This window comes from Musa acuminata, chromosome BXJ1-2, assembly GCF_036884655.1.
Source record: "Musa acuminata AAA Group cultivar baxijiao chromosome BXJ1-2, Cavendish_Baxijiao_AAA, whole genome shotgun sequence".
In the NCBI taxonomy this organism is placed as follows: Eukaryota; Viridiplantae; Streptophyta; class Magnoliopsida; order Zingiberales; family Musaceae; genus Musa; species Musa acuminata.
Window position 1 is genome coordinate 28,362,771 of NC_088328.1, and position 15,155 is coordinate 28,377,925.

The window sequence follows — 15,155 nt, forward strand, 5'->3', positions numbered from 1 at the left end:
TAAATAAAAAAAAGTTTAATCCTCTTTGATCAAATAATAATTGTTTAATCTATCTAGGCAAAAAAAAGTTTGAGCTACTCTTGTCAGGCAAAAAAAAAATAAAAATTCCGATCTACCTCTTGTTGAGTTAAAAATGTCAAATACTTCGACAAAAAATGTTTGACGCACATTGATCGGGCAAAGATACCCCCGGTCACAATCCAAACGTTTAGAGCATCCGATATGAACTAATTGATTAAATCACTTCCCTAAAGTATATACGTACATCATGAGCATATGAAGTGTTAGATCCATCAAACAAAGCATCATGACCTAATGAAATATATACTAACACTACAACAATTTTACCTTCAACATGAAAATTACAGAAAAAATAGACATGCCGAACGTCATGGCTTGCTAGTTATGATAGGCATGAAACCAGCACATTCGGTACAATCTTAAAATGATCCATTACAAAAGTTGTGGCAGAGAGGTAACCGATCTTGAAAATGTTGAAAACAAAATACAAAATTATCACTAATAACTCATATGTTGACTGTAAGGCCATCGATGGCGACCACACTGAAAAAAAAATCCAAGAGCAGTCAATATCAGCTGAAACAGCACAAAAGAACTAGCAGCCTCTTTGCAAAATTGGAGGACAGGTTACAATATCTGAGCAGCCATGTTCAGCTTCTCTACCATGCTTAGTTGTGTCCTAATGAGGCTTGACAGGTAAATCAATGCAAAATTATCCTGTACCGAAGAGAAAAGGTTTAAATAAGCAATGAAGAAAGCAAGTGCAAAAGAAATCTTTTAAAATTGCAATAGAAATCCTTCACCTGAATTATTTTGTTGAAAACATTGTCAAAATCAGTTGCAGAAATTTTCAGAACGGAAGCCAATTCATTGGCAAGAAATCTACCAATATCATTATCTGGGGCCGCTCGTCCCTCCTGAAAGGTACAACAACACATTTAGGTCCTAAACCAAACAAGGAAGGGTAAAGAGATCATAGAGACCGTTACCACAACATCATCTACATATTTGTAGATATCATCAATCAGAGAATACAATCTCTTTGTTGAAGCTTCCATTCCCTCCAAGTCATTGGGGAGCTTGTCAGTAACAGTAGTCTTTAAGATGTCAGCTGTCAAGTCAAAAAGCAAAGCAGTCAATTTTTAGCTCATTGACTGTGATGCATAAGTTACAAGCTCTTAAAATACATTTGATAAAGAAACCATAAGAATCAAATTGAGACAAATTAAAAAAATAAATGTGTCTTAAACATCAAAAGTACAAAATAAAGGTCAGCTTAATTTGTTCAATAAGTCTAGATAGAGAAAAAACATCATGTTGATTAAAGACAGCTTGAAATGGATATCATGTGAATGAAAGAAACAATATCATGTGAGTGAAACCCGCTGGTTGAGCTTCACGCAAATTTTTCTCTACCAAATTCCTGACAAAACATCCATGGATGCCATGGCAGGTTATTTCCAATCAAATGAAAGCAAAGACAGTTCATATATGTGCAAGCATATATAAAAGCTTGTTTATGCAGGATGTATTTGATCAAGGACTTTATTTGGTCAAATAGAGTCAATATTTCTCCAACTTTTTCTTTTATGGAACAAGCGCCAAGTTGATGCAGTTCAATGTACCATCTTGAAAGATAAATCCTGAAACATAAAAAATAAACCTATAACCCTTCATCTCTTCTAAACATGTTTACATGAAGATCACAGCAGCCAAGATTTAATATGTTCCCTCCACAGATTGTCATGAATAAAGGTCATTTTGCAACAAAGACTTTAACAAAGAGGACCTGCTAGAAAAAGAAGAGTTGGCAGGAAAAAGGTTTATCCTATTAGTTCTGCAATATAAGCATGTATGAAGAACAAAGCATATCTAGCAACCAAGTTATATCAAGACATCCCTTTCTAACATTGACAAAGAAAGACATATGATATATATATAAAGCAATCCATAGAAAACCCATACATCCAACTCTTTCTGCTTCAATCATCTTCAAATCAAGATGAATTTCTTGAAATTGCGCTGCAAGAGGCCTATCTCCAAGAGACAAATTGACAAGTATATAAGCTTTTATGGAAGCTTGTCCATTTCTTAATCCAGTATCAACTGTAAGATGAATGGGTGGAAGAATATTCTGTGTATCTTTAAATTATTTAACAGCTTCTTTAAGTTCTTTTACATAGAAGTCATGTATCAATGCACTCCCACCAGAAACACCAAAGCCAGTTGAAAACCTGCACAAGGTACATTATCATTTGTCTCAGCCAGCAAGTACCTCAGGCCAAAATTTAAAACATTACTATGAAACAATTCCAATAAGATATTAGTTGTTACTATATCTAACCAGCTAAAGTGATTGTAAAAGGAAAAATAATTGATACTAAGAGATCTGATGTTTTAACCTAATAAGCAAAAAGAAAGCTAATAACACACAAAAACAAGGTTTTTAAAGTTAAAGAGAACCTACTCGACTAAAGAAATTAGTTGTAGCTAAACAAAACTATTAAATATTGCTAGATGAAAATAAACTATGGCCACATAAAAAAACATGGTCAGTGTCACAAGAGTACAAGTAAAGAAATAGATCAGTGAAGAATTGGAAGGCAGTTCAAAAAGATAAGAGTTATTTTACCATCCAACTGTAACTTCCTTGGGATTCACCTTTAGGTGGGACATGTACATGTTATTGTGGTAATCAACATCTAATGCAACCTGAGCCAAGCATGTCGAAGACAAATTAAGACAAATTAAGATGTAGGAAAAATGAAAGTTTACCAACAAATGAAAATCATTAGAATAACATTGAGTGATAGACTATTGGGAACTAGATTAAAATAACATGAAGCAAGATTGAGGTGTGTATTTTATCTCACTTTAAATTTTAAAATCCAAACAAATAATAGATAATCGATTGCTATCATAAATTAGATGTAAAAATGAAGATCACTTAGAGCAGCTCTAATACAACATGTTGCGCATTTGATTATTACAATCAAGCTAAAGTAAATTTGTTTTATGCAGAATAATTAGACTGATTCAGAGTTTCCACTGTAGATTTGGAAGTGAAACTAATCTAAGATTTCCTTGTAAATTCTACAGTGAAATGCTGAGGTGCCCAACTACAAAATCAGTAAATCTTCAGCAAAATATACTTGAAAATGTTTGTGCGACATAAGGTTTTCAAAAATGGATGATCGTAACACAATTGAGAACTCAAGATATTATGTTTGGCACGCAATGGAACACTGCCAGAACATCAACTTTAAGTTGATGCTTGACCATGAAGGTGTAGAAACAATCGTTGGATCGTTTTTGGAGGTACTGAAATTAAATTCATCAGGAGTTGTCATGAAGCCGGTAGACTTCATTTTAGATTTAAGTTTGTGAATCTTTTATCCAACCTCTCTTCTCCACTTCTTTCTCTACATATGAATATATGCACACAACTATGCAGCGAGATTCGACATTGGAAGAGGCACACCTGGTCGGCGGGCTCGTTGTGGAGGACGGCGTAGGAGTTCTTGATCTCAAGGACGCCGTCGGAAACGGAGCCAAGGAGGGTCCCGATTACGCGTTCGGCCTGGTCGGGGCGCCGGACGTAGCAGTCACAGATGTTGAAGCGGACAACGGGGTGCAGCGTCGCCGACGGGATCGGCGACGGCGGCGGGAAGAACTCTATTACCGCCATGAGATCGGTGCGCGGCAGCGCTTCGGGTTTTGGGGGACAGGACAGGAGAGAGAACGTCCTATTGTTGGGCTAATAGCCCGTGCCGGCTGTAATTTTGTTTATGGGCTGGGCTGGACTGATTTCGGGTATCCAAATGATCATCATATCGGATCATCCACAACCCGCGATCATCAGATTCGCTTCGGTTTCCAACACTTGCGGAGATCCCACGTGGAGCTCTATGACGTTATCTTGAGCCATGGGGGCCAAGACCCGCACTCGGGATACTAGTCTTCCGTGTTTAGGGCAGAACGGGGGATCCTCTCTCTCTCTTCCACTGCCCGGATGACGCGGGGTGCCGGTCAATTGGGGAGCACCGCATCGGGCGGCTCGACCAGACCGTGGTGCGCGTGGTCCAGGCGATGGGCGGTCGTCGTAGCTCGGGACTCGTGAGCGGGCCACCCGATGCCCCTTTTCTGCTCCGACCACGTATTAGATCCTCCGTCCCGAAATGAACCAGCAGAAAACTAACACCCCTCTTTTTATTGGACAACCCTCTGGCCCCACACTGAATTTTAATCACGAGAGATGGCTAGAATCTGTGCGGGTAATATACAAACGAGTAGAAGAAGTATTTTTCTGATCCCCACACCCTTCGCCAACCCGAACAACAGATGAAGATCGATCGATCGGCTTAGCTCCATCGTGGACAACAAAGCAGAGCCCTAAGCGTCTCGCTTCGGTGAAGGGTATTCCACTTATCGCCGGTTCGTTTCTTTCGATTCCATACCCTCTTCTATGCCAGATTTGTTTACAAGTTTCTGTTCCTGATTGTTAGATCCGAGTAGTCCATTTTCTGGGGGAGAGTATGGGGACGTATTGGTGAATCGGTTTGACGCCTGATTTCTTTTTGTAGGGTTAAAGGTCTTCTTGAAAATTAAATCGAATAGATGAAATGGATCCATAGGGCATCTGATTTGTTTCCGTTTCCAGATTGGAATCAACTGTTTTATGATACCTTTTTTGCTTTTGTTTTGATTTGTTTGTTGCTTTTTGATTGGGAACTACATAAATGCTGAAATTTTGGCTGGGATCTGATGATGGGCAAACATTTTGATGTCGATCTGGTCTTGTAATTCACCACAGAAGAGGTTCTTTCGTAGAGATCTACCGAAATGTCTCCGGTTGAGTCGCCGCGCGAGGAGAATGTGTACCTGGCCAAGCTTGCGGAGCAGGCGGAACGGTACGAGGAGATGGTTGAGTTCATGGAGAAGGTGGTGAAGACGATCAACAAGGAGGAGCTTACCGTGGAGGAGCGCAACCTCCTCTCGGTGGCCTACAAGAACGTGATCGGAGCTCGCCGTGCGTCCTGGCGCATTATCTCCTCTATCGAGCAGAAGGAGGAGAGCCGTGGGAACGAGGATCACGTCGCGTTGATCAAGGAGTACCGTGGCAAGGTTGAGGCCGAACTCAGCAAGATCTGTGACGGGATCCTGAAGTTGCTTGATTCCCACCTTGTCCCCTCTGCAACTTCTGCGGAGTCCAAGGTGTTTTACCTTAAGATGAAGGGTGACTACCACAGGTTAGGGGAAACGTCTTTCTTTGATATGAAGAATAAATTTGTACCAAAAATGAAGATTTTTTTTGTTTGGTAGTTATGATCTTGTTACGTTATCGTGCTTAGGTACCTGGCAGAGTTTAAGACTGGAGCTGAGAGGAAAGAAGCCGCTGAGAGCACACTTGTGGCTTACAAATCTGCACAGGTACACAACATTATTGTTTTAACCTACTGATGATTCTTCAATCATTGCCATCTTTGTTCTGGAATAACAAAGATATAATTTTTTTTTAGGATTAGATTATTAGTGAAGACAGAGATATTAAAGGTAACTTTTTCTGAGGTGGATTAATGAAATGAAAAGAACCAATGTACTTTGGATTCACGATGAGGGCTTAGAGGATTTAACTTCACTCGATAATATTATATTAAAATTCATCTATGGATAAACTATCATGGGGCCTGTGTTGCAGATGAAGGGTTGTTTAACACTCTCCAGTTACTATTTATTCTTTTTTTTTTTAATTCTAGATGTTGCATTGAGCCACTTCATTTTTTTGAACTTTGTTTTCATAAATCTTTTTTATGTTCCTTCATATGCCATATATGTATATAGTTATAAAATTTGTAATTATTCGCATCATTATTTTTTTCTTTTAGCGCATATTTTTCTTATGTAAAATTTTCAGTATGTTTTGGTATGTTTTCATTTAAATTTGACAATTGGCAAACTCAACAGGATATTGCTTTAGCTGAATTGGCTCCGACTCATCCAATAAGGCTTGGGTTGGCACTTAATTTCTCTGTGTTCTACTATGAGATTCTTAACTCACCAGATCGAGCTTGCAGCCTTGCAAAGCAGGTTTGTTTCAAATATCCCTGCTGAATTATATAATCTCCAATGGTTACTTACATATCTGACTTGATGTGATCCTTAGTTTTGCATATATATTTTAACCTTGAAACACATGGTATTGTAGAATAAATAATCATAAGAGAGATTATCGCACTTCGACACTTCATTTTGAAGATCAAGCTGTGGATCCATAATTTTCAATGAAAAATAGCCATGTTGATATGATTGTTTGAAGCATAAATAACAATTTAAGCTTCATTCTCGGTCAAGTATTAATCTAAATAGTGTTCATATTATTCTAGTTATAATCTGAGTTTGAGTTTTCTCATCTTTCTGAAATTGACTGATTGACGTCACTGTTTTAGATTATTTATAATGCATTCTTATTTTTAAATTATGCATATGAGCCTTATTTCAGTTTATGTCTTTGTTATCAGTGCATTTTGGAATCATTCTTTTGAAGATACAGATGACTTGTCATAGCATTTTGTAGAAGTATAATATATTTAAATAGAGGGTCTTTTCACTTAGATTTCATTATATTTTTTTCCTCGATAGATTTCATTATTGAGAACCCTACTGAGTGCAGGATCTATCCTGTAGAAGGTGTTGCTGTAACCTTGTAAGGAGCTATTTAGTATGAACTTCTGTTTTGTGGTTGGCTAACCCTTACTCTACTGTCTTCTCGACTGTCGGCCTTATGACCTAACTTCTGATGCATTCTTCTTGAGGCATCTTTACAAATCCTTGTTATAAATTGCTCTATTTACTGCTTCCATGCAAAATTATATTATTGTATACAAGGTTGGGTCTACATGAAACCCATTACCTTGTCTTTGAGTCAATTGGCTTTTAATACATTGACCAAATGAAGATTTTAGTTGTTCCAATTTCTTATCCTTGTTAGTTTTCATTTATTTTGCCTGAATATAAATGTAATTTACTATAAATGTTTATGCAAGTGCGAGTATATGCATGCTAGATGCGCTCAGTCATTTGGGAGTTTGTGGTTTGCTTCCTTTCTTGTGAAGATGCATAATATGTGCATAGAGTTTCTTGTTATTTCATTTGGTAAATATCTGTCACATATTACTTCATAGTAGTAATTAAATACTTTTTTATGTATTTTTACACATGAACATGTAAACTTGTACCTGCATATTTTACATATGAACATGGATCGGTATATGTTTATTTTGAGTTCTGGTCACTTCTGCCAAATAAATGCTACTTCCCCAAACCTGATAACCTAATAAAGTTAGTCCACAAAGCCAGTTTGTCAATTGGTCATATTCATTCTGTCGAGTCTCAAAGTTCCTAGGTTTCTTTGGGACATGTTTGATGATGGTCTTTAAAACATTCGTAGTTTCATTTGATTCCTGACTTACCAACTCAGCGGGTTGATCTGGTAATTTGGTTGACTCAGTTGAAACATTTCTTGGAAATTTTACTTATTGTCAATTGCAGGCTTTTGATGAGGCCATTTCTGAACTGGATACCTTGGGAGAAGAATCATACAAGGACAGCACCTTGATCATGCAGCTTCTCCGAGACAACTTGACATTATGGACCTCTGATATCACGGTCAGTTATACTTCCTCTGATTTGTTGATGCTGAACTCTGTTGATGCTGTATCGTGTCTCATCCAACAAGTTATTGCCTGACAGGAGGATGGAGCTGATGAAATCAAGGAAACTCCAAAGAAGGAATCTGGAGAGGGCCAGTGATCTCCAATTAGTTGCTTTCTCGTGCTGATAAGAATGTATCATTTAACTAGATGCTGTCAGGATCTTGTGCTTTTTTATTGTCCTCTTTATGTGTAGAGGACGACAAACTATTCGACAATTATTTTCTAGTCATTGGATTCTCCTTTGTCTTCAGTAATTTTTCATCATGATTCTTGATGGATAATTATCTACCTCTCGCTATTGGTAGCAGGGAAAATGCTGGGTGTGACTGGTTGACTTCATGGGGACCTCGACATTTGCAAATTTTATTATGATCATTCTTCCTGTAGATCTATTTATATCATCAATATGTATTTTAACATATTGAAATGGGACAACGTGTGATCCACCACTCTGTGCCTTACTTGTGCATCTTGAAGGACGACATAATCTATGCTGTTCATCTTTAATCATATTTCATCTTTTATACAGAATGACACCGATTAAAAATTGAAGTTTCTAGACTTTTTTCCTGTCATATGTGGGGGTTGTGTTGCTTTGGCTTTTATCATTATCTACGCCTGCCTGTCAGATATATATTTCTCCGTGGATTTCTTATTTGCGAGGTTTTCTTTGATTATGTATATACACAACTCTCAATGCCTTACATCAAGGTTTATCGTGGCAGCTATTCTGAGCTAAGCTGGCTGGCAGCATAAATCCGGTTAGTAGTTTCGCCTGATAGGCGATTCTTAGATTTGTATGGGACTTCTTTTTTGGTTTAGATCTTTCACCTATTTAAAGAGCTTCGGCAAAGTCTTTTTGTCTCCTCTTTTGAAGCAGCCAAGAATCAACTTTTTTTGTTTCCCCCACTTGAGCAACTCTAGTCGCAGTAAACCTAACTTGTTTGATGTTTTATTACCGGCTATGTTCTGGGCTTTGTACATGCTGTCTTGGGGCATTCACGTGCTGTAAGAAAACTAATATATCATGAACATGCTTCCGTATGCTTTGTATTGCTCCAAGGCTTAGGAATCAACCTATCTGCGCATTACACAATCTCGTGTGTTATAGATCTTTGGTTGTTCCAAGACATGCATGTAGAGGTTAATGTTGCCATGCTCCCTCCGTGCTTTGAGATTTTGATTCATGGAAGTGCCAGCAAATTAGAATATGATAGAGGTTAAGGTTATAATTATTGTTTCTTTTTATTTATATATTTGCTTTCGTTCTCATTTTTAAAATCTTATTAGTTAGTCATCCTTTTTGGATTCCCACATTCAATTTTCTTTTCTTTTCTGAATGAACTACTTACATTTTTACTTCCCATCCCAAAATATATATTTGATAGATTTCATTCTTCTTTCTTAAAATATGACTTGTAGGATCTGTGGCTACGACATAAGGTTGTTTCCTTGTTCATAAATACATATTTCAGTATTCATAAATTATTCCTGAAAAAATACTTATAGGAGCAAATACTATCGTAATCATAGTTTATATTATTACATTATATGGACTAAAACCAGTCCATAATTTTGTTTCCCTTTCAGATGATATCCAAATGATGCATATTGTTTTACCACCCCAACTCAGCAGACTATAGTAATCGATGTCAGATTGTGATTTAAATCCTCCTCTGTGATTTCTAGTGTTCATGCACTCCCTGGGCTTTGGAGATCTTATGATTCTTGCTGCACCATACTCTCAGGATGGGGCTCTTGCAACCTCTTACATTCTAATTATAATCCGTCGGCACAACTCGATCTCAATCCAAGATGAAGAGCAGGAACTCTCATGGGAGCTATAGTTGATCTCGTTTGGTGTACATGGGCGTGTGTCAGTGTGCATGAGACAGTTCAAGAGACATGTAGAGAAAGCAGAGTACGATCCAAGGAACGGTTCCCAACACAAACGAAGAAGATCTCGGTCAAACCCACATAGAACCCGATGGGATCTCCGAACAAGAGACAACGCTGCATTCTGGTCAACACCCAGCAGAACCCTCTCCGGCCTCTCTGACAATTTTTGGTTGCCGTGATGTATCTTTCCTGATCAGTACAATAAATTTGACTTCAACCCAGTCATATGGCTGATAACATAACGAGAACAGTTGCAGCGGCTAACACTGATCTCATCAGTTGCTGAACCGTGTTGAAGGTGTTTGGATCTCTTGGGGGTCTCGAGGACTTGCCACCGACTGTTTCCCTTTAAATGGGGATGGAGAGACTTCGCTTGGATTGTTGTCGGTAGAGACAAAAGGTTTAGAGATGCAGCAGTAGTGGCAGCGGCAGCAGCGGCAGTGTTGTGGGAGAGAGAGGGGTGGCGTATGAGAGTAGAGAATGAGATGATTTAAGAGATGATGAGGGACAGGTCACATCACCTTCGATCCCCTACTGCACACAACTCTTTCTTTTCCTCCCTCCCTACTGAACACCTTCATTGCTGCTGGTACTTACTGCATATTGACTTCCCTGCCACCTCTTATATGTCCATCAATCGCATTTCCTCCACCCACAATCCAAAATTTGGATAGATCAAACATTAATGCATGCATATATGTATCTCTTTCCTCTTTCACATCAATGCTTATTTACTACAAGTTGCAAGGTGAGTAAATATTTGTCCTAGAGGCAGATTTTTAGAGAGATTTGGAGCTGGATTAATATAGACAAGTGAAATCTAGCATCTGAAGCAGATATGACTGATAAGATTAGATTAATCAAAGAAATTGATGTGTACATATACCGACAAGAAAGAAGATCTCTAGAAAGCAATTTGATCCAGCTTCTTGACACCAGTTGACTACCTTTGTTGTCAGTGCATCAAATAAAAAGGAAGGTAGAAAGAGAATAATAGATAACAACTTGAATTCGTTTCTTCAGACATGATGTAGACTTCTCATACTTTTTAACATTCTGCTTCCCATGCCCAGACTCATTTATTTGCTAGTTAGTTCTTTGCAATCAAATTAGTTTCTATTCCACGAAAGCTTGGTCAACTTTTTCCTACCATTCATGGAGAATTGTGCAAGGAGAATATGCTTTTAATACTGAGTTTTATGTGATTGCTATAACATAAGATATCAGGTGAAGAAATTGCTGCACACCCCAACATCAACTTCTTCTTCCAAGGACCTGAAAAGTTAACTACAGAATGAATCTTTTGTGGCTTTGTTTTGGTTAGGGTTGCAGATATTGTCTCTTTTGCAACAAAAGTGTGCCTGACAATTTTGATCGATGGAAAAGGAAGAAGAGTATATTCTGAAGAACTTAATTATCTCAGCATGCAAACACTTGATGTGTACGGAATACGCAAAACGTATGTAAAGAAGCTCTCATCCTGAATTCATGCAATGAAGATAAACAGGTAGCTTTTCGATATCTTAACTAAGTATCCATTAGCTTCTTACCAGAGTTTACCAGCTTAGAAGAACAGTACGTCCTCCGAAGAGATCCTTTCCGCGCTACAGTTACAAGGTGGAGTACTGAAGCTGCGTGCTGAACTTAGCTATATGAGATGCCTCAAAGTTCTGCATTAGCTTTACGAAGGTACACCGACTTTAATAGGAGTTTGAGAACAACTATCGTAGCTATTTCTAGCCAATGAACTCATCGCGATCGCCATTATCTCCTGCAAGCATTCATGTTCGCAAGAAGAAGATGACCTGTTGAGGAGCTCCTCCATTATGACAGCAAAATTGACTTGTCCTTGCACAGCACTGCAACTTCGTATGCAGTGAAATCCCTTTCAATTCACTACAGTTGCTCCGAGACGAGCAATGCAGGACCGGAATGTTGATATCTTGCCAGTTTCTGTATGTCTCCATGAGGACAACATTATGCAGCATCTGATCCATGACATGCAGATTCGTACTTACAGAAAAAAATCACAGTAAATACGGTTCTCAAATTAAAGTTCTCGGAAGAAAGACATTGATGAACGTATTTGTTACGGAAGTTTGAGATCCAGAGATGAGAAGCTGGAAGAGTAGGGATCTCTCTGTACACCTCGCGAAGAACCGTAAGGGGTGTGTGTGTGTGTGTACGTGGTGGATTAACACCCCACTTTTATGGGAGCATTATTGACATGGTTATCCAGGCTAGAAAGTGGTGGGGGGTGAGGGAAGGTTTCCAACCATGTTGGTGCCACTTGTTCCATTCAGTAGGCCATTAAGTGCCGGGAAAAAGATCCCTTCTTTTGCGTAGAAGATGGCAATGATCGAGATGAGACACATTGGATGGTTGGATTGGATGGAATTCTTTTGCTGTCTACTTGAAAATGATGGTTGCTTGTCACAAGTCACCTGCTTGTGTCCATTTATATGCAGAGATGATTGCTGTATCCCTATAGGGGAAGTTTCCTTAAGGGAGTCGAGTGATGTATGTCATCATCACATTCTGATTAACATCCAATCAGAATGTTAGACTAACAGGCATGTAACACCAGCTCCGTGTCATTCCCTCTCATTAATGGCACCTGCCACCTCTCTCTCATTCACCCTCTCTCTCTCTTCGTCTTTCTGATTCCTTACATGCACAGAAAAGGACCTAAAAGAAGTAAAAATGAAGACAAGAAAAGAGAAAGCATTCAACTCGTCAATGAATGCGTCTGTGAAGAACTGAGAACATCAGCATGACAGAATTCCCCTCTCTTTTTTCCCCTTGCTCACTGTTGCACCTCCAATGTCTCCTTACCAAATCCCTTTTGTCTCTTCCTCCTCGCTACCTCTCTTGCACATACACCCACAAACCTACAGCCCTATCTCTATATAACTTAAAACCTAAAGGTAGCTGAGGAAGCCAGAAAAAGAGGCAGTGGGGGATAGGAGAGAGGAGTGGGTATAGAGAGATGCCTCAGACTCCTTCGACGAGGTGGTGTCCAACGCCGGAGCAGCTGATGATACTGGAGGAGATGTACAGGAGCGGGGTGAGAACCCCGAATGCCTCTCAAATACAACAGATCACGGCGCACCTCTCCCTTTATGGCAGGATCGAGGGAAAAAATGTGTTCTACTGGTTCCAAAATCACAAGGCCAGGGAGCGGCAGAAGCTCCGCCGGAGACTTGGCCGGCAACACCAACTGCTCCACCAGTCGGAGGGCCCCTCGTCTCCCACTCCTCCACTTCACAATCAAACCCCACCGCCTAACTTGCTCTACCAGGTCTCTCTCTCTCTCTCTCTCTCTCTCTCTCTCTCTCTCTCTCTCTCTTCTTCTTCTTCTTCCTATTTCTAAGTTTTTTCCTGGATATAAATATCTATTAAAAGAAGAATAATATATCCTGACCCAACTCTTTGTACTGTCAAGATTTCTTTTTCCTGACAATATAAACTTCCTTTGTTACATATGTTCTCTTGATGATCTACTCTCTGTAAGGTTTTGCATGGATATCTTGTTGATTATAACTTGCTGCTTTCATACCCAAATAAAAAGACTTTGTTCACACTTTATCCTCAACATTTGCTCGAATATGTGACGCAATTAATCTTCGGGATGCTGTTGTCGTTCCCCTGCTCATGATCCATATGTTTAAGTTTGGTTTCACCCTGGATAATGATCACCTCTCTAATCACCATGGTATGGTGATGTCTCTTTTATCTGATGCTGTTTTTCTCTAATATTATATTTGATTTCAGTTCATATAACCAGGCATATATATACACAACTTTGAAAAGGATGTCATGATCATGCCAATCTAAATCGTCATCATATCAATCTTAAATTTGTGGGTAGGGCTGTCTCCAAGAGGTGCTAACCCAAGGGATGAATCTGGTCGGCAAGCTGGAGGCTGGAGAAGGCCAAGAAGAAGAGCCGGCGGCTAGCGATGCAGTGTACACTCAACCATGGATGACTATGATGGATGGCAGCGCCGCCGCCGCCGCCGTTCCTCCTCCTTGTTGCAGGCCTCTCAAGACCCTGGATCTCTTCCCCACCAAAAGCACAGGCATGAAAGATGAGTGCAGCTCCTCCAAGTCTTCCTCATGCTCCACGTCCACCAACTAAGTGCAGCAGCAGCCCCTTTGTGCTCATCTAACTATCTGTAACTCAATCATCTGCCAAGGCTTCCTTAGTCTTCTTCTACGTGTTTGCTACTTCCATTAGTATAACTGTTTGCTTTAGTCAGTGGATATGTTTCTGTCATGTAACTTTTAGGTCTACTATCTACGTGCACTGCTTTCTCTTTCTCTCTTTCTTTTCCTCTTGAGTCTTCCTTTTCTCTTCTCTTGTAGGTGTATATGCATGCGAATTATTAATCGAACTAATAGTTTGTGGTGTCAATACTTAATAGCCATAAAATATTACGTTTGATTTGGACTTTCGTATGATCTGTAGCATCTATTCAGATAACTTCAAAGTTGCAACCGAACTTCTAACATTGTTTACATGATGAACACGAAAGATGAAGATTAACTTTTGAGTAATAAAAGGAATATGTTTGATTGCGTTTCAAATAGAAAACCATGCATCATCTGTTTCGGTTTGGATCGACAGTTTAATACATGTTGATTGGTATTTTATGTGAAACAATTAAAAACAATCAAAAGAAAGGGATATATAAGTTGGAAAAATAATTATATATAGCTTCTTCCTTTGTTCCATGTGGTGTGTATCTCCAGAAGGTTAATGTAGAACAAGCAAAATAATCTTTGGGAAAATGAGCATATGCTGGCCTTACTTCTATAATTTTAGCTTTTTAAATCCCTCGAAACTATGGATTGGATAATTTTATCACATGCTTTTGCTATAGAGCTTAAATCACTCAAACTCCATAATAATTTTCTACTCCTGTTTAATCTTTATGAATATATTTTGGTGATTGACAAATTCTGTCTGATGAGGGGAAAAAAAAGAGTTATTGGAATTCTGACAAGATGAAATAAGGTAAGACATGAACATATTAAGATTATATAAATAGTGTCTTTTTCCCAAATGCAATACGATGTTTTAAGATATTAGGTTTAGGGAGTAATTACATATTACACTTTTAGTTAATTATGATTAGCACTTTATATTTTAAAAAATAGTATTGGGATTCTTACTCTTTCGTCAACAAAAAAAATCACATGGATTGTCATGTGCAAAAAGGGCATGAATAAAAATGATAAAAATATAATTTCATTATCTTTTAAATTATTAATTTTATATAAACTTCTCACTCGTTGCACTTGTTACCCATTGCACCCGCTCACTTGCCACACCTGCTTGCCCGACACACTTGCTTATTTGAAGCAAACTCTTTGGTATTAGTATACAACAAGTGAGCATTGGGCGAGCTGGTACACTTGGCGAGCGACAAGTGTCGTGGGCAAATTGCGAGAGAGGAATGAATAGGTTGGAAAGAGGAGACGAGGAGGAAATCAATTATGATGAGATTTTTTTTTTCA

The 15,155-nt window shown here is 38.8% G+C and overlaps 3 protein-coding genes across 7 annotated transcripts; 2 read left to right on the top strand and 1 right to left on the bottom strand.

The window, feature by feature from the left end:
- Window positions 1-328: 328 nt before the first annotated feature.
- Window positions 329-3,736, bottom strand: LOC135607517 (eukaryotic translation initiation factor 3 subunit F-like). Its single transcript, XM_065099445.1, has 6 exons — window positions 3,503-3,736; window positions 2,654-2,733; window positions 1,987-2,255; window positions 1,011-1,132; window positions 825-938; window positions 329-738 (listed from the first exon to the last, which is right to left on the bottom strand). The coding sequence occupies exons 1-3, from the start codon at window positions 3,707-3,709 to the stop codon at window positions 2,171-2,173; spliced, it is 372 nt and encodes a 123-aa protein (XP_064955517.1). The 5' UTR covers window positions 3,710-3,736; the 3' UTR covers window positions 329-738; window positions 825-938; window positions 1,011-1,132; window positions 1,987-2,170.
- A 564-nt stretch (window positions 3,737-4,300) lies between these two features.
- On the top strand, window positions 4,301-7,983 carry LOC135607523 (14-3-3-like protein). 5 transcript variants are annotated; one of them, XM_065099459.1, is made up of 6 exons: window positions 4,301-4,437; window positions 4,835-5,270; window positions 5,373-5,451; window positions 5,986-6,108; window positions 7,570-7,686; window positions 7,771-7,983. In XM_065099459.1, the coding sequence occupies exons 2-6, from the start codon at window positions 4,864-4,866 to the stop codon at window positions 7,828-7,830; spliced, it is 786 nt and encodes a 261-aa protein (XP_064955531.1). In that variant the 5' UTR covers window positions 4,301-4,437; window positions 4,835-4,863; the 3' UTR covers window positions 7,831-7,983. The 5 variants fall into 5 exon arrangements, with proteins under 5 accessions (XP_064955531.1, XP_064955527.1, XP_064955536.1 ...); XM_065099455.1 differs by having other exon boundaries at window positions 4,314-4,455; XM_065099464.1 differs by lacking the exon at window positions 4,301-4,437 and adding an exon at window positions 4,532-4,600.
- Window positions 7,984-12,517: 4,534 nt separating this feature from the next.
- Window positions 12,518-13,902, top strand: LOC135613097 (WUSCHEL-related homeobox 3-like). The gene is made up of 2 exons (XM_065110093.1): window positions 12,518-12,933; window positions 13,504-13,902. Exons 1-2 carry the CDS (start codon window positions 12,622-12,624, stop codon window positions 13,771-13,773), a joined length of 582 nt encoding a protein of 193 aa, XP_064966165.1. The 5' UTR covers window positions 12,518-12,621; the 3' UTR covers window positions 13,774-13,902.
- Window positions 13,903-15,155: the final 1,253 nt, after the last annotated feature.

Excerpts from the sequence above, each read along its gene's own strand:
- LOC135607517 (XM_065099445.1), bottom strand. The coding sequence starts at position 3,709 with ATGGCGGTAATAGAGTTCTTCCCGCCGCCGTCGCCGATCCCGTCGGCG. Across the intron at positions 2,734-3,502 it reads ACAACGAGCCCGCCGACCAG|GTTGCATTAGATGTTGATTA; the intron begins GTGTGCCTCTTC and ends TGCTTGGCTCAG. Across the intron at positions 2,256-2,653 it reads AAGGAAGTTACAGTTGGATG|GTTTTCAACTGGCTTTGGTG; the intron begins GTAAAATAACTC and ends TACCTTGTGCAG.
- LOC135607523 (XM_065099459.1), top strand. The coding sequence starts at position 4,864 with ATGTCTCCGGTTGAGTCGCCGCGCGAGGAGAATGTGTACCTGGCCAAG. Across the intron at positions 6,109-7,569 it reads CTTGCAGCCTTGCAAAGCAG|GCTTTTGATGAGGCCATTTC; the intron begins GTTTGTTTCAAA and ends TGTCAATTGCAG. Across the intron at positions 7,687-7,770 it reads TATGGACCTCTGATATCACG|GAGGATGGAGCTGATGAAAT; the intron begins GTCAGTTATACT and ends ATTGCCTGACAG.
- LOC135613097 (XM_065110093.1), top strand. The coding sequence starts at position 12,622 with ATGCCTCAGACTCCTTCGACGAGGTGGTGTCCAACGCCGGAGCAGCTG. Across the intron at positions 12,934-13,503 it reads CGCCTAACTTGCTCTACCAG|GGCTGTCTCCAAGAGGTGCT; the intron begins GTCTCTCTCTCT and ends ATTTGTGGGTAG.